Source organism: Haliotis rubra, unplaced genomic scaffold, assembly GCF_003918875.1.
Source record: "Haliotis rubra isolate DU_JTF1 unplaced genomic scaffold, ASM391887v1 Scf198, whole genome shotgun sequence".
NCBI lineage: Eukaryota > Metazoa > Mollusca > Gastropoda > Lepetellida > Haliotidae > Haliotis > Haliotis rubra.
In genome coordinates this window covers 680,819-699,837 of record NW_025765980.1, presented here as the reverse complement: position 1 = coordinate 699,837, position 19,019 = coordinate 680,819, and the positions used below count along the sequence as shown (strand labels likewise).

At 38.4% G+C, this 19,019-nt stretch overlaps 2 protein-coding genes across 2 annotated transcripts in view; one reads left to right on the top strand and one right to left on the bottom strand.

The window, feature by feature from the left end:
- LOC124275056 overlaps positions 1-1,231 on the top strand; it is a 49,101-nt gene extending 47,870 nt beyond the window's left edge. The window contains 2 exon segments of the mRNA XM_046710529.1: positions 174-377; positions 808-1,231. Of these exon segments, the coding sequence (XP_046566485.1) occupies positions 174-377; positions 808-1,088 (485 nt within the window). The 3' untranslated portion in view covers positions 1,089-1,231.
- A 4,347-nt stretch (positions 1,232-5,578) lies between these two features.
- LOC124275077 (F-box/LRR-repeat protein 15-like) lies at positions 5,579-18,844 on the bottom strand. Its single transcript, XM_046710554.1, is given in 5 exon segments — positions 5,579-6,009; positions 7,324-7,455; positions 15,064-15,197; positions 15,199-15,626; positions 18,732-18,844. Coding segments are annotated over 4 exon segments (867 nt in total). The 5' UTR covers positions 15,616-15,626; positions 18,732-18,844; the 3' UTR covers positions 5,579-5,825.
- Positions 18,845-19,019: the final 175 nt, after the last annotated feature.

Here is a 19,019-nt window from a genome sequence, read left to right as displayed (position 1 = left end):
AATAAACTGATGTGTGTGGAATTGTGTAGTGATCCTAGTGCGTGTCTCAAGTCAGTATGTCATGTAAATATTGCATAAAGGTCATGATATTTGTCAATAGGACTGGATACGGAACATTAATGTGGTCCCATGTGTGTTAAAATGCATGATGGTAGACATTCCTCTGTCTGCAGCTCATCCTGGAGGTCTGCAGACATCTTCCACAGCTTCAGTGGAGCTGGCAGCATTGGTGGAGGAGAGACAGAGTCAGACACTAACCGGGTCCTCTCAGGAGGGGCAGGACAAGGACAGCATGGGACAGGGAAAGAAGAAGAGGAGGAGTAGGAAGAGGAAGAGAGGCAAGGAGGAGGAGGACAGTCCCCCCATGTCTCTGTCAGGTGGGTGAGAAGGATTTCTCTTTATTCTCTTCCTTCCCCCCCCCTCCCCCCTTTTGAGTGCTGGATTTGGTGCCTGATTCTGAGAGTGTGGGTTTGGATCTCAGATGGGACTCAACCTAACAAAAGTACTTGAATCTATAGTTCACTGAGAATGTGTAATACCAATACCACCTATGGTATATAGAAGTGCAGCCAGTTTTCCTTGCTATCATGTGGCGGGGCACAAATTTGCTATGGTGAGTTTGGTCCCAGAGGCAAGCTGACATGCTGTCATATATCTGCAATATCATTCAGTGCAGGATTAAAACCCAACTCACTCATTAGGAAGTGACAGAAGTGTTGCTCCAAGTAGCAAACACATCACTCACTCAGCCTTTCCATCTCCCATCCAGGTTGTTCCATCTGTTGGTAATATGGTGATGTGTTTCAGGGCAGGGTCTGGACAGTTCAGGACGGAGTGTGGAAGTTCTGACTCCACCAGATGTCCCTGTGAATGACAACAACGTCGCTGGTGCGGAGGCTGCTGATGCAGGGATCGGTCAGAAGATGCTCCTCACAGAAAACTTTGTATTATCAGAATGTTCTGTAAATACTCTCAGCAAAGACTGCGGCAAGTACAAGAGACCACGACGCTCTCACTTGCTAGATCCTGATGTGTTCCTGGATGACAAGAATAACTCAAGTGATGAAGATTTGCCATCATATATATGACATCCAGGGTGAAGTGATGAAGATTTGGTAGATTCTGAAAAAGATCATCATCTTCATAATCATGAAGATTTTGCAGCATCATGGGCTGAAGCATGGGCTGAAGTGATGATGAAATTTTCCATCTATATATGCTCATCAAGCAGGCTGACATTGATGAATATATATGACATCCAGGGTTTGAATGCATAATATATGTGACACTTCATCAGAGCTGATGTGACATGATGAAGTTAAGCTTTTGCATTTGACACCAGAGTGATGGGCTAGATAGTGCTCCAGACGTTTGTGAAGATTCCCCCTCTCACTGAACATACACCTCATCTACAGAATTATTTCTGGTGTTATGGATGATAATGAGACAGTGATATGTACCAGGTTGATGTAGACTGATAGAAAAAGCATATACCAGTATATGATTGTGTTCTCTCAAATCAACATGATCAAGGGAATAATACAATAATATTTATTGTAAGAATACTATCTGATGTGATTACTTGAGTATTAACATTTAATTTGTAGCTGTTGTCTGGTGTCCTTTTGGACACTGTTGTTCCCAAATTGTACCTCAAATATGTCCCTCGCACCTGGGGCGGTGGGGTAGCCTTGTGGTTAAAGCGTTGACTTGACGCGTCGAAGACCCAGGTTTGATTCCCCACATGGGCACAATGTGTGACGCCCATTTCTGATGTCCCCCGACCGCATAATGTACTCATGTGGGGAATCAAACCCAGATCTTTGAGTAAAGAGCATAAAACTTATCCACTAAGCTGTCTCACTGCTCCTAGTGAGAGTTCTTGATGATAAAAAAAATGTAAGAACCAGATTATAAACATTCTTTATCACCAATAAATATACCACCAGACATTGCAAGGAAAGACTGTAGCTACAATATAAGTTCAACAACAATGTGAGTGAGTGAGTTAGCTTTATGAAGGAGGAAAGCCCAAAGTGAAAATGAATGAGTTAAGATTTTAAGTCACATTGGCAGTATTTCAGCCATACCGGGACACTAAAATAAAAGAGATCTTGGACCTTTAAGTCTAAACACAAATGTCCTCAATCTTTTGGAAGAAATAAAGAAAAATATATAAAGCCTCAAAGTTTAAAAATAGAATAAAATATAATATTTCATTCATAGTGACACATTCGAGGTGCATCATGTCTTTGGCAAAGTTGAAATAGAAATTTTAAGACTTGCCTTCCATTAAAACTTTCTATGAGTAATTGTTATGATTATGATGTTTTGAGAGAGGATATTATTCATAAGAAGTCAAAGAACACCAGATTTTTTTCTTAGCCATGGTAAATTAACTAAATAATTAGGCCAGACCAATTATATTTCTTGTTTTACGGATCCACAGGTCGTATTTTTTCAAGAATAAGATAGAAAATATAAGTTAATTTTCCCCGGTCAAAAAATAAAATCCTCATGTAAACATGCCAAAAATGTAAACTTACAAAAAAATATATAAAATTTAATTCATTTTTGCCCCATATATACTTCATAAATTGCCAAAAATAAAATACTTTTAGTATTTAAAAGGAAAATTATTTTGACTACTAGTAGTTATTTTTATTTTTTATTTTTTTTCCCTCCTGCCTCCTCAGGTTTTCTGAGGACAAAAATACGCAAAACAAGAAATAAAATTGGTCTGTCCTTACAAAGAAATAAAAGTAAAAATGGTGTACTCTCACTTGTTGTGAGTAGTTCCTTTCTCATTATGCTACATGTGATAAACAGTGAAAGCTGTGATACACAATTCAATGATAATTTTATATGAAGGTAAATGAAAGAAATTCTAACACTCACAACTGGATATGAATCAAAGTATTGTCACAAAACTGTTTTCTTCCATAGCCAGGTATTCTGACAAATCTTGACAAACTCACTCATTCATAAACAATATCCACGTTTGATAGTGACATTAACATTTGTTCATGCACATCATCAACACAAATGGCAGTTTTCCATTCTCTGCTGTACCAGAATTATTCATATTGATGCCATGTTGCAAACAGTAACGGCATAGGTGACTTTGTAAATGAAGACTCACATCTTTTAAAAATCAGGTGGACAAAACAAGAAGAACAACTGAAACATTGATATCTTCATCCAACCACAAACAACATTCCTCACCTACAGTTTCTAATGGTTGTTGCCTGAACTGGATCCAAAGGCAGGAAACATCTCAAGTACCCTGTGCTTGTCACCCTAATTAAATTCTGAGGCAGAAGACATTCTCTGACTTCATCCCAGTGGGTTTAGAGGCACGAGGCATCCCCAGTACCACACGTACCCTGGAGAAGTTGTCCCCAGTATCCCAGTATCTCCCTATATGAATTTCAGAAAAGAATAGGTTCCAGTACTTATCTCCCTTTAGTAATTCTAGAAAAGAATAGGATCCAATACTTATCTCCCTTTAGTAATTCCAGAAAAGAATAGGATCCAGTACTTATCTCCCTATATGAATTCCAGAAAAGAATAGGATCCAATACTTATCTCCCTTTAGTAATTCCAGAAAAGAATAGGTTCCAATACTTATCTCCCTTTAGTAATTCCAGGAAAGGATGGGTCTCGGTACCCTATTTTTGTTCCTGCATAGCAAGTCTAGGGAAGTGTAAACTGACAACTAATACAACAAATAATTATCATCTTTTATGTTGTTTTTTTGGCCACCAAAATAATTAAAACTGACAAGTTCTAACAGGACAAAAAACATTCACAGTCGCATCACGACTTCTTTCAACAGATGTACAACAAAATACCTAAAACAGATGCACATACATCTATAAGAAAACAAGAAGATATTATTGAGTGGACCAGGCAATCCGGTACTTCATATTGCCAACAACAATCCAGCCATCAGGGTACACTGACAGGACAGCAACCTCAGCCCTGAGTCGGACCTACCGATCAATAAAGGCGCCTCTTACAACCAGGTTAGGTTCACTGGGACCAATTATAACATGGAATCCCAGTGGATCCCAAATTAAGTCACCTCTTAACTTGCACTAGGGACAGACTCCCCTAGACTTAATACACATACTGACAACACACTGCACCCTCCTTAACATCAGCGATCACATTCATTATCACCACCACTCATCACTCATTGTCATCACCACCACTCATCACTCATTGTCATCATCACCACCAGTCACCACTCATTGTCACCATCATCACCACCAGTCATCACTCATTGTCATCACCACCAGTCATCACTCATTGTCATCACCACCAGTCATTGTCATCACCACCACTCATTGTCATCATCATGATCAAAATTATCATCACAATAATTACAAAATTAATCAGGGTTACAATAAACTTTAACCAGACCATATTACAATTACAAATGTAATTTCCTTTACAGATTTTCTTGGGTCAATATGCCCAGAACATACAGCAAATCTGCTGTTAGGGACAAAGTCTGGTTCATTCACTTGATTAAAAACATATTCCATAAACATTTTGTAGTCTTCATTTTCATAAACTTACAAGAGTTTATCGGACCAAAAGACCTGTCCATAGTATAAGAAGATACATGCATAGCACAAGAAGCATATGCTCAGCTAATGACAATTCTCCTCTACACAAGTAGCTCTCATTTCTGTAACTGCAGTATCCAAACATGCCAAAACACTATTCATAAAATAACAAGTTTGAAAACTAAAATTTAAGAAAATGAATTTGCTAAAATGAGGAAGTACAATATATACTAAGATGATGCTGTAAGATGGTAGATGATTCACAACCTTTAGGCAACATACAACTTCCTGTATATGAACAGCATTCATAGAACAAATTATAGCATAGCAGGGTTTCCATAGATTTGTAAACAACCAGTTCTCTTTCAAAACAATACAACAAAGACTGAACTGTCACGCTTTCATTTTTACCAGCACCAGTCAAATATGGTGGCACTCCTTTAGTTTGTCGGTTCAATCAACCATGTTTTACATTTTTGAAAGATAAGAGAATTATGTTACCCAGCAAAAGAATCACCAGATATTTTACATCCAATTTGATGCTGGCATACCACTGAAATATAATGAGTGAAAATCTTAAACAAAATCCATTAAAGTGCATTTCTTTTCTATAACACCATTTAGACAAGTTCGGTGGTTAGAAGTCTGAAAACTATACTTCCCATCAAAAGACTCACTTAAAACACTCACTATATGTTATGTATATATATATGGTTTCATCGAAGATTGATTTCTCCACTAACTTGGGGGAACCAACTGAAAACCTTATGCAGATGATTTGCACGAGAATCATGCATCAAATTATTGAAAAGCATGTGCAAATATCATGCATGTGAACAGCTGCGTTTTGGTGTAAAGTTTGGTTATGAATTCACTCATTTTCACTGATTTTTATCATTTATTGAACTCATGACAATAATCTTTTCAACGTTACGAATTTGTTTTACAACACATCAGTTCATGTGTAAAAAGTACCTTTCAACAGTATGGAATATTTGGCAAAATTTAGTTTAGAACATTTCCCTGACGTAAGTGTCTATATTTACACTAGTGAGTCTAAACCTTTGATTGGAAGTATATATAACATACTGCATGTATTAGTGATATGTGATTTACATGATGGAAGATGTGTGTACTTTGGTGGAAGATATTAACACTTGGAATGTCCATCAATGTCAATATTGAATAAGTTCCAGTGTTATGCTATGGAGATACACAGACAACAGTGTCTCCAAGACACAGAGGACTTCAAATCTGTACATTAAGGTTGTGGATATTTCGATGTAGATAGCTGAGAGTCTGTGCCTGTGGAGGTGGGGGCACATCCATCTTGATACCGCGTGCTCGGAGTCGTGCCAGGCTGATCTCATTCACTCCTCGACAGTCTTTGATCTCTATAGCCTTCAGCCCCATACAGAACTCACCCAGCAACCTGCAGTACAGAATGTTATTGTAGTTATACACAATACTTCATCAATACTTGAATGTTATTGTGGTTATAGACTATACTTCATCAATACTTGAATGTTATTGTGGTTATACACTATACTTCATCAATACTTGAATGTTATTTTTGTTATACACTATACAGTGGAATCTGTCTAAACCGGCACTCATCGGGACTAAAGAAATAATCCGGTTTAGACAGCGTGCCGGATTGTGCAGATGACACGGTTACTTCCAAGTAGAAGTGAACCAGTTTTGTCACTCTCATATACATTGTTGTATCACAATAAAACATGTCAACTCACCAGTTACATGTACAAGTATACCCATGCTGAACTAAGATTAAATTGTCTTTGTCGGCAACCATGTAGTTTCAACGCAGGATTAATTGGTGACAATACACATCCAGCCGAATCCTCGCCACGCACCGGAATAGACAGCACTGATTACAGTATAAACCCATATTCGGGTGGCTCATTTCATGCGGAGATCCGGAATTGACAGCTGCCGGATTGCAGAGCTTTTAAATGATGATAATTGCATACATGGACGGGACTGAGATTTTATGCCAGTGTTGACAACTTGTCGGATTGGACAACTGCCGGTTTTGACAGCTTCCACTGTACTTCATCAATACTTGACAGTTTTGTATACACTGTCACGGTTTTGACAGCTTCCACTGTACTTCATCAATACTTGACAGTTTTGTATACACTGTCACGGTTTTGACAGCTTCCACTGTACTTCATCAATACTTGACAGTTTTGTATACACTGTCACGGTTTTGACAGCTTCCACTGTACTTCATCAATACTTGACAGTTTTGTATACACTGTCACGGTTTTGGGAGTGAATACTGTTTTGTGCCACATCAGCAATTTTGCAGCTATTCATGGCTATAAACTGATATTTATCAAGTCTTAGATAGGCACTTATAAGATGAAGAATATGAAGACATTAATCCTTTCATTGACATCACTTCAGTAGTGTTTGTAACAATATTACACTGCTACTTCTTGCCCCTTCATTAGAAGTTAGTTCAGTTTTACGCCACACTCAGCAATATGGCGGCAGAGTGTAAATAATCGAGTTTGGACCAGACAATGCAGTGATCAACAGCATGAGCATCTATCTACTCAATTGGGATGCGATGAAGTGTCAACCAAGTCAGCAAGCCTGACCACCCCATCACGTTAGTCACATCTTACGACAAGCATGGGTTACTGAAGTTCAATTCTATTCGTCAGAAGTAGCGTCTTGATGATGTAAGTTTAAGCTGCACACCCTAACTGAAGCCTACCTGATGGAGTCGTTGGTGACCCGCCAACAGCCATGGATGTTCAGATGCTGCAGGCGTGGGCTGTTATGGGATATCACAGATATAGCTGTGTCTGTCAAACCATAGATCTTCGACACAGACAGGTAGCGGATCCTGAATACAAATTGTCAAGGTTACTCACAGTCCATACAACAAAGGTTTGCCGTGGTGTGTGGGGGGGGGGTGATTCTGATTTTTATCGAGAAGCATGTACAATGCGAATGACCCCCCTAAAATTTATCTACAAAGTAAGTGACACCCTCCCCCATCCCCTGCATGTCATGTACAAAATCAGTGACACCCCCCTAGTACCTGTGTACAAAATTGATGACCTCTCCACACCTCCCCAGAACAAAATGGGTGACAACACCCTCCACCACACTCCACACCCCAAATCATCACCAAATGCACGCACATACACACCAGCCACAAATTATAAAAAGTCCCTAAAAACACATTGCTCTGAGAAATACATGAGTTTTATGATTTATAATGTCCTCATTTTATTAGCCTACTGTGAACAGACGTGTGTCACTGTTCCCATGACTACACGATAGCAACCATTTGTATTTCTTGGTGATGAAATAACGTAATCTATGCAAGTCTGTGAGATACTGACTATGGGGGATCTCTCTAAAAGTGTCTGAATCACATTATTTTCCCTTCTGTCCAGGCAGCTATTTCTGCAATGCAATGTCCTTAATGAAGCAAGTCTAGATTTCCTCATATTCTCATTGGGGCTCCTTTCCAATTTAAACAGAATAAATTGGTTCTGATATATTTTCAGAAACTAAGTGTTAGTCTTAAGTTGGGTTAAGTGGTATGGGGGCTAAGTAACTTAACCTCTGACAGTGAAATCAACAGGGTTTAATGTGGCTGTTTACTAATACATCTACGTATACAAGTCCAGACTTGTGCTGGTTTTACTGTGCCAGTCCCTTGATATGCATACTTTAACATAGACACCCAGATCAGGTATACTGACCTCAAGTCGACCAGAGCCTATTTCTATCCCTTTAAAGCATGTATTAAAGGATTTTTAAAAAGGTCACTTCACATTGTTTATTTCACTCTTGATGAACCCCTTGGTATATATAATATTCACAAAATTCACTTAAAAACGGTAATATTTCATCATACAGCTTGTATCACCTGGTAGTGTTTAACCTTTTTAAAAGTCCTTTAACATCTTTAAAGGAGAATATGAGTCAATTGCAAGAATTTGCTGGGTGAAAGATAAAGTCATCAGAAACATATTCCCAAATTTTCAATTAAAAATTATGTATAATTATGTCTTAATCGCGAAAACAGTTTCTGTAAATCTCAGCTTCTGCCATTATGCATATTTCGCTGGAACCCACATGACCTTCCCGCTCGTGACGTCAAATGTGCCTGGAGTCCGCCATATTGCCAAAGACCAAGCGCTACAGTAGTACAAATAGTGTTGTTTCTGTCGTTTTTTTAAATGGTACGATGGTGTATTGCGTTGCCTGGGGGTGCACGGCATCATCGAACATGGAAAAGAACCACCATTTCTTTCGTTTTCCAAGTGAAATGACAGATTTCAGCAAGAGAAATGCGCTGATCATTCGGAGTCGGACGCATATGAAAGAGACATGCACGCACGGGGTATGGAAATCCCAAAGCTAGGCTGAAGAAGGAAAAAGTACCCACAAGATTCATTTATACTCCATCATTCCCTGTAACAACTTACTGTCAGTGGTATTTTGAACATAAATTAAATCAAGTCCGATTGCCAGTCGAATTGCCCCCGCTACAAAATGACCCAGCAAATTTGGTCAAATTGCCCCAGTGGGGTAGTCAAAATGCCCCATTTTATTTAAAATGAATAAATATAGGCCATAAATGCATAGTTTTGTCAACTTTGATATTATGTTCTTCATATATAAGTATATACATAGTTATGAGTTTACTAATGAAACATTTATCAGAAATATTACTTCCTAATAACTTTTATATGAAGAACATAATATCATAATAAGTTGACAAAAACTATGCATTTACGGCATATATTCAATCATTATAAATAAATTTGAACAAATAAGAATTAATGACCAAATTTGCTGGGGCATTTTGTAGCTGGGGCAGTTCGACTGGTCACATGAGATATGTATTATCAAAATCAGCAAGAGATTTCACATGAGCTTGAAAACGTTTGGCTATAAGTTCTTTTTCGGTTTGGAGCCCTAAATGATGCAGTCTACTCGAAACATTGCGAATACAACAGCAAATCATGATGTACTTGTTGCTTTCAACATTTTCCATTTTGTCCAATTACGCACATTGGCATTAGACTCGCTATTTGTCAGTAGTGTGTGCCGTGAAAGTTGTTCTGTATTCTCATCGGGCTGACAAGATGTCATTCGAAGGCTATGATCGAAAGTACCATAACTATTTCCATAACCAAACAATGGGGAAACATACGCTGTCCTGAATAGTATTTTATAATTCACCAGTTTTCGGGAATAACTTATCAAGGCCACGGAATATTATCTCTGCTGCTCGACCAGGCTGGGATCTTGTATCGATACTTGATAATGCTATTAATGAGAACTAGGATCCTATTTTTTCAACAAAATAATTCCAGTGTAATTTTTGAAGCAGATAATTTATATTTTCCCTCATCTGAAGCACAATTATTTTGTTTTAAATCCCAGACACCCTACAGTCACCCATTTGACACAAAATGAACTGTAATCACATTTTTTTTTTAAATAATTCTTTGTGACTGGTCATATATTTATAGGGGTGAGTTTGCTGGCTGGAACTGTATGACATTTTGCTGACAAATAGTAATCTTGTTAAATGATATGGTCTATTTTTAAATTTATTTTGACCTCAAGCGGTGCCTTCGTTTCGCTTGATTCTTCTTCTTCATCTTCAGTGGAAGATTGTCTTGCAAGATGTAAAATTGGATCGTATTGATATGGTCTAACATCCATTTCAGAAATGACATCAGGAACATCTTTTACTGCTTCAGAATCCATGAACACTGTTAAGTTGTGAGGTAAAATCAAAGAAGAAGCCATCAGCAACAGGCACATATGACGTCATGTCACGTGATACCCCCTCTGCTCATTAACTGTCGGGTGTTTCCGTAATTGGCGGAAATACGAGTACGTTTTTGTGTTCTTATTGCTATTTTACAAACCTTTTGTTCAATTTTAATCACGGAATGTGACTTTTACTTTTAGAAAATCCTTTACAATATATCAAAAGTTTTGTTTTCGTTCGTATTCTCCTTTAAGTGTGACACATCTAGAGTGTCGCCTGGATGACCCGCCTTCCTCAACCCCACAGAAGTAATTACTGATGCCAACAACCACGTACTATATTTATGTCTGCAGTCCATTTGTTTACAAATGAGAATGATAAATTACAAAATAACAAAATAATACAAATCAGGAATAGTCTATTAATTGTCAATATGGTACATGTCAGTGAATACCCTGAACTCAAACTTATCTGCTGTTTGTTATTTATTCATGTTTATACCCATCACAGGAAAAGGTTCAAAGGAGTCTATTCCATTGTTTTAATTTTGGAAATCTTCACAAAGTGTCAATCTCTGATAAACTATTGGCTTCAGTCGTAACACACTATCATCTGACCGATTAACAAGAAGAGTACATTGAAGCAGGACAATATTTTACAAATCAATCTCAGTCTTATGATTCATTTATCATGTTTAAAAATAGATTGCTGAGTCAGTGAGTGTGCATGGATTTAGGCCGCTTTTAGCAATATTCCAGCAATATCAAGGAGGGAAGACACCAGAAATGAGCTTCACACATTGTACCCATGTCTGGAGTCGAATCCGGGTCTTCAGCATGACGAGTAAACACTCTAACACCAAGCTACCCCTCCAGTTTGACATGATGTACATTAATAAAGAAAAATGACATTTAAAAGAAATCTACAATAAAGTGCACATAATGCTGGTATTGACAAGCACATCGTCAATGCAAAAAATTAAATCATAGAAATCGAAAAACAATTTAAAGGAAGACATCACTTCTAAGTTCTACCAATGTGTTTAGAGTTTCCTCAATTTTGTTTGTGAAAATATGAATATCTGACATAAGTTCTAAATAATTAGGAGGATTTTGTTTCAAATTTAATATTAGATAAAAGTGTGTACTTTGTGAGTTAATTTATTTCTGTGATTGAAGAACAGGTTGCCGTCAAAATAGGTATGACTGATAATCATGTCAATAACTGAGATGAAATTGGTAATAAACAGTTGACAACCACCATTGTTACACACTGATCATTACACAAAATTCAGAAAAAGATTTAAATCATTTCCGGTTCTTGAATTTGGAACATGATATTATGATCTCCACTTATTAATTTGATCATGCATTTAAGTGGCTCAATCTGCTACTCCTTGTTTCACACCAGCTTGTACATTGTTATATCATGTTTTTGCAATGTTCAGTTTTATGCTTACAAGAGTTGCTTTAAAATTCACAATCATGTTTAATAATATTGTGCAATATCCTTACTGTAGTATAACCTTCTCATTTGGAGCACGATTCCATGCTGTAGTAGTACTAAAAGCATACATGCATACAACTATAGATAATATTACACAGATATTACAACATTCTCTCTCTTTCTCTCATTCATCCAATCACTCACTCTACACACACAAGCTCATGAATATCTTCACAATCACTCACAATGCACTGTGTAAAATCTGTGTAAAATAATACTTAATCCTTAATGGCTTCGGAAAATGAATTGATTAATCCTCCTCTACATTAGAGTAATTTATTCAAGTTGGCATAATTGATTTTCCCGATTCTTTTGGACATTTTTATTGACATGATTAAATAGGACTTTTTTAGGAGGTGTTAAACAAGTCGTCAAATATACATTAACCAGCACGACAAGGAAGCCATTAATTCATTTTCATCGAAAAATAATATATCTGAAGTATCGATTCATGAGACTAACAAATGATAAAAATGAACAGTGAAATCTGGCCACCAGATGGCGTAGCAATTTGTTAAATTGGCTTTATCCGCCGAGTATGTGAAAAATGAACACAATGAGAAACACAACAAAGGTGTACAATGTATTACATCATTTCCTGAGCATCCAGGGAATTTAATATTAAAATAGATACTGGATACACCTAAAACTTTTTGCAGTAATAAAACGAACAATCTTTTTCTGATGATATTGAAATTGACTGTCATGTCATTTTCACTGCACGTCATTGACCAATGGACTTCTGTCAACTTCATGATTATAGCATGTTCATAACGTTGCAAGTATACTATAACCTTTTGTTCTGACGGAAAGCTCATATACCAAACTCCACAAAACAAATGTAAGTTCGAGATTTAGTTCTTGTAACCAATTTCTGCACGCAATTTTGTGTACACACCAGATGTTATACTTGGGATTACACTTTCTTGATAAGGTGAGGTGAGGTGAAATTGGGTTTGACGTCGTACTTGAGAATATTTCGCTCATATGACGACGTGCATGCGTGTGTATGTGTATGTGCGGCTGCTTGTACTAGCCCAGACTGAAGCTGGTTTTATAGTGCTAGACCACTGAGATACCTACCATGCTGCAGTGAAGCATGAATACCCCACTCAGACACATTATACTGACTCCGAGCCGATCAGTCCTTGTTGTACCCATTAATGCCGAGCGCCAGGCAGGGACAAGTACCATATTTTAACGTCTTTTGGTATGACGCGGTTGGGGATCAAACCCGCGACCTTCCGCTCTCCGGGCGGACGCTCTAACCACTACACCACGGAGGCGGTTCTTTCTTGATAAGACTGAGTGAGTGAGTTTACGTTTACGCTGCACTCAGCAATATTCCAGTTATATGGCAACAGTCTGTAAATAATCGAGTCTGAACCAGACAATCCAGTGATCAACGGCATGAAGATCTATCTACGCAATTGGGATATGCTGACAATGACATGTGTCAACCAAGTCAGCGAGACTGACCCTCCGATCCCGTTAGTTGTCTCTTACGACAAGCATGGGTTACTGAAGATCAATATTCTAACCCGGATCTTCACGGGTACACGTTTTATAGCAAAACAATACGTACGTCAAGATATTTGTGTGTGATCTACATGTGGACTTGTGGATGCAGAAATCAGAATAGAACACCTATAGCTCTTAGAGTAGATGTAACAAGTATTAATAAATCTATTATTTCCAACCTTGTTCGTGAATTCGATGAGAACTGAGCCTTTCACAAATACAAAATGTTTTCTTGAAGCGAACATGTGCGGGAAAGCAGGCATTTTGTTGACAGTCTTGTCAGCCAATCAAGCTTCTTGTTTCGATCACGCATTCTTGAGGAGTATTCATTGTTTTCAAAACCACTTCATATTTTCATTAAACATTTATGAAATCTTCATCAATGATTGGATTTAAACATGGGTCTAAACAATAAAACGGCAGAACAGCTGCTCCCTCGGCAAGCTATAAATAGACTTGACTTCCTGTTGTGGGATTATGAGATTAGCTGACGCGACCTTCTACTTGGGTTTGTTAGACTCAGTTTAACAGTGTAACGAATAATACTGAGCCTAAGTTCACTAAGACTGAACGAGACTTGACTGTATATATATGTTTACACTCTTTGAAGTGACTCAGCATTCACCTGATGAAGGAACAAGAATTAGCTCTGAAACATCATTTTATGGAGTGAGTGAGTGAGTTTGGTTTTATGCCGTTTTAGCAATATTCCAGCAATATCACGATGGAGGGACACCAGTATTGTATAAGGAATGAAAAAAAAGTTGTTATCCATAAAATGTGTCATGTATTCATGTTTGTCAAACTTCTAAATTCCTTTCAAAAACTTCTTAGACAAGAGTTTCTTAATTTACTGGTTTATAGATCCACCAACCTAACAGTAACATTAATTCATCACTGTTTTAATAAATCTGACAAGATAAAAAATCAAATGAGTTTAAAATAGTAAAAAGTGATTTTAATTATTAGTTTGGTTTGAAAAATTCCATAAATGGCAAATATAATGGCAAGGAACACCAGAAATGGGCTTCATGTACTCAAGTGAGGAATCAAACCTGGGTCTTTGTTGTGATGAGAAAACTCTTAAAACATTAGGCTAGCCCACTGCCCCTTTAGCACATTCTAAAAATTATATTCCTGAAAAAGAATGAGTGAGCGAGTTAAGTCTTACGCTGCTTTTAACGAAATCATGGCAGGGTACACCAGAAATGTGTTTCACACATTGTACCCATGTGGGGAATCGAACCTGGGTCTTCAGCTTGACAAGCGAACACTTTAACAGGGCTCCAGATAAGGGCCGTATCGGCGTATGAACGGATAACAAATATGCACGATACAGTAGAAAACGTAGCACATACACACCACAGCAATGCTGTACGGTCTTGGAATCATTTACAGACGTATTTATCTGAAAGAGTGTTGTTTTATTGTTTATTGACCTGTTTACACAAGAGTAGCAATGTTGTGGTGCATATATGAAACGAAACACAAGATTACTGATACGCCATTAAATTCCATTCAGTACTCAAAATGTACTCTTAAGTTTATCCAGTACTCTTATGTTGTAAAAATATCCAGTACGTACTCCTGATGTTGAAAAATTATCCAGAGCCCTGCTTTAACCACTAGGCTACCCCACCTTCCATTATATTCCTGAAAGAGATGTGACAATGGACTTACTTTTTACCATACACAATGAGTTGACTGATGACCTCATCATCCAAGTTCCAGCATCCAGTCAGATCCACGTGTTCTAGCTCCCGACAGTTGACCAGCAACCCTGTCAGAGCCTCCTTGCTCACCCAGTGGCAGTCTCGTCAGCACAAGCACCTGCAGCTCGTGACAGTTCACAGCTAACACATTCACACATAGGTTCGTCAAGTTGGAACAGTTCGTTAAATCTACCTTCAGTAAGTTGGGATTATTAAGTAGCACAGATTTCAGGATGGCATCTGATAGCCAATCTTTGGAGTTGCGTAGCGTGAGTTTCTTCAAACATAGATTGTTGTGTGACATGAGAACGAAGGCTTCGGCTGTGACTCGTGCAGCCACTCGACTTAGGTCAAGGGTGAAGGTCGTTCTGAAGAAGGTGTCTACAAGATCGCGGAACTGAGTGGAGATGACACGGAGTTGAAAGACTTCCTTGACAGACAGGTAGGGGAAGAGGTGTCGACAGATGACATGCTCCCAGGGTAGACTGAGGATCGTCACACCTCCACCAGCTGCTGCCATTCTGAACTGGCCTACAACAGTACATGCAATGATGATAGTGACTGATAGAATTTTATGTACATTTTATGGGGCAAACGTAGGATTTAAATCCATCCCTTACAGTTGGTGTTGGATCTAAAATCTGACATATTATGATTATTCTGTTGATTGGTTGGTTGTTTAACGCCGCACTCAGCAATATCCAGGTACGGTGGAAGCGATCTGCAAATAACCGTGTCTAAGCCAGACAATCCAGTGATCAACAGCATGAGCATCAATTGGAGATTATTCTGAATTTCATCCAATAATCACTTGAAAATTAAAACAATACTAGACAAACATGCTGCCACTGGACCCCACTGCCGTCATATGTTACATTACATGTGCTGGTTTAACCAGTCATTAGCATGCATGCACATTCATGACATCGCAACCTCTAATTCATCTTTTCTCAAAGTTACATCTACAGTCCGTTTGAGTCAGAAACAGACCGATGAATTGCAAATTTGATCATTGTACAAAATTGCCACATAAATATAAATAGTAGTACACTTGTTTATCATTTACTAATACCCAACAGCTTTCTTATATTTGAAAATTTTCGGACTCCACCAAAAAGTTCTTTAAGAAACTATCATTATTGAAGACGAAAAGTTGTTATCTGTCGCTTGGCGGGTGAAACCGCAGAAACGGAACAGTCAGTCATGGCGGGGACCTGTCGGTTCCTAGTCTGTCATAGTGTCATAGTCACGACTTAAAGGGATGACAAGTGGTGCCACAGTTGCCTGTTGTAAGCCATCCCGAGACCAGTAACCTTGTTCAATGACGTTAGCTACCTTGTTGACACAGTGTTGCCAAGTTTCAGTCATGATTTTGTTAAGGGGAGTCCTTAACCAAAACCTCTACGTCACGTAATCTAAAAGTTGTGTTTGATCTGGCAACATCTCCTTTGACAATACCCCATATCATTTCAATGGGGTTAGGGTCACAGTGATAGGGTGGAAGACGCAGAATATTAGGACCCTAACTTTATATGTAAATGTCAACTTTGTAGAAAGGTTCACCTTTGTGGGGTTTTATGATCTCATATAACTGAGGCTTCGTTGCCTTTGAAGGCCGCGGCGATCTGAAATTTGTCAAGCCATGATATCATATCACCTTTTCGACTGTTCGATGTCGGGCTTTACTGTCAGGGTCCTGCACGCCGTGGTATGGGGCATTGTCCATTACGATAAAAGACTTCTCTGGTAGAGCTGCTACCAACTTGTTTTGAACCCAATCGAGGGAAAACCGCACCATTCATCTGGGAATGGTAGTCTCTGTTATCTGTGGACTTTGCCCTGAATACCAAGTTGCAGCCTGGGAGAAAGCCTTTGCTGGAGCAACCAGCATGGAGAATGATTAGTCTCTCTCCTTTCCCTAGAGGCAGCTTTCACGTGACCCTTATCACCCCCATCGGGTACCCACTGACTGCTGGCAGTGTGCGAGCAGGCATTGACCCAGGTCTCGTCCAAGTACACTGGCTCGAACCCTTCCTCGCTTCTTCTTTATAACCCTGAGAAAATTATTTCTCAAGCTTAACGATATCAGGGTGCGCTCACAGAGTACTGACCTATTCTCTCCCAAAATTTTCTTATAACGATACCCTAAAGGGTGTAAGAGTGCCCAGAGAGTGTACTTTGATACTCTGAGGTTGTGTTCTTGCTTCAAATGCTTTTAAAAAATTTCAGCGACATGTATTTGTTTTCAGAATAGAGCTTGTTGACAGACTGCCTTACAAGGTTCTTTTGAAAATGGTCCAAATGTTTTAATTTGTGTGATTTTGACACGACCCTACCTGCTTCGCGATCACCCTCACAATGTTTGTGTTCCAGAACATTTGCCAGTACCCTTGCTGATACTCCTAAAGCTTTTGCTGCCCGCCACGGAATTTATTAATGGCATAAATTGGTTTGCCCCTTTCGCTTCAGCACGGAAAAATCGTACACTTTAATCATCAACTGTTTCGCGTCAGCATTCAACCTCATTTTTCATCATGCATGTGTATCCCGTGCATGACGAGATAGTGGCTGTTCCGCTTTCTGCGGTTTCACCCAGCCGTGACAGATAACAACTTTTAGCGCTTCAATGATGATAGTTTCTTAAAGAACTTTTTTGGTGGAGTCCGAAAATTTTCAAATATAAGAAAACTGTTGGGTATTAGTAAATGATCAACATGTGTACTATTTATATTTATGTGGCAATTTTGTACAATGATCAAATTTGCAATTCATCGGTCCGCTTCTGACTCAAACGGACTGTAAGCTACCATTGTCCATGAAAGCGAGCTGCTAATCAAGCAACACAACATTTTTAATGACATGTATTGCAGTGAAATGTGATAAAAATAATAAACGATTAGGCTAATCATGATAACTGGATTATTACACTGGGAAAGGGTGAGATTTTTGTGGCTTACCCAAAGGATCGAAAAGGGGATCTCCGCACTTGAAAGTACAGGGGCTCAAAACATAAGCCAATATAGCAAGATGTTGATAGCGCTATAAGACAGTGTCCAGTAAACTTCACTCATGACAATACTTCACGCTATGAATAATCTATTTCTTAAATGTGACAATCATCTTTTATAGTTATTATTGATAATTTATGATAAATGCTTATGTAAATATACATCAACATAATTTTGTTATGTGACAGAAAGACATTGGTAGGCTAGCAAAGAGTGTTGGGTGACACTCCACTTGTTGTTGTTACTGTTAAATATATTCACAAAATATGTCAATAATCTAAATGGACAATGAAGTCCAGTGATACTATGATAGGCATCTATAAGCATCACATGTTGAGACGCCAGTCAAGTTTTGAATTTGAACACTACTAGATTACAGCAGATAACAGTAGATTACAGCCATCTGAAATATTTTTGAGGTCATATATTTCAATTACAAACTCGCCAAGTTAAAAAAGGGACAATTTAGTAGAAGTCGCACACTTCGTGGTCTAGAGTGATCAGCTGACCCCGACGGACCTTGCTTCGCTTTGGTATCCGATTCCTTGGCGAGATCTTACGCGGTAGAATTCATACTGACATCGAATGCATTGGGACGTTGGGATCTATATTAGCTCGCCCAACTCACCGTCAGTTAACTGACTGGTAGCCTTCTAACCGGTTAACTCATTCTTAATTTTCCGTCTCAAGCGCCTGTCAGACAACAAACTCCTTACAGCGCGTTACGATGACGTGGTTCAGTTTGACACCTATGTCGCTGTAAGGAGTCTACGATTTTCACACATTAGTGTTTTCGAATTTCCTTAGCCACAAAATCAAGAGAACAACATGGTACTTTAATGTAGTAAAATCCGTATGAAGTAGTTTCAAATATCTTTCCTTGAATATCTCTATTTGTTGTTCATGAATTGTATAT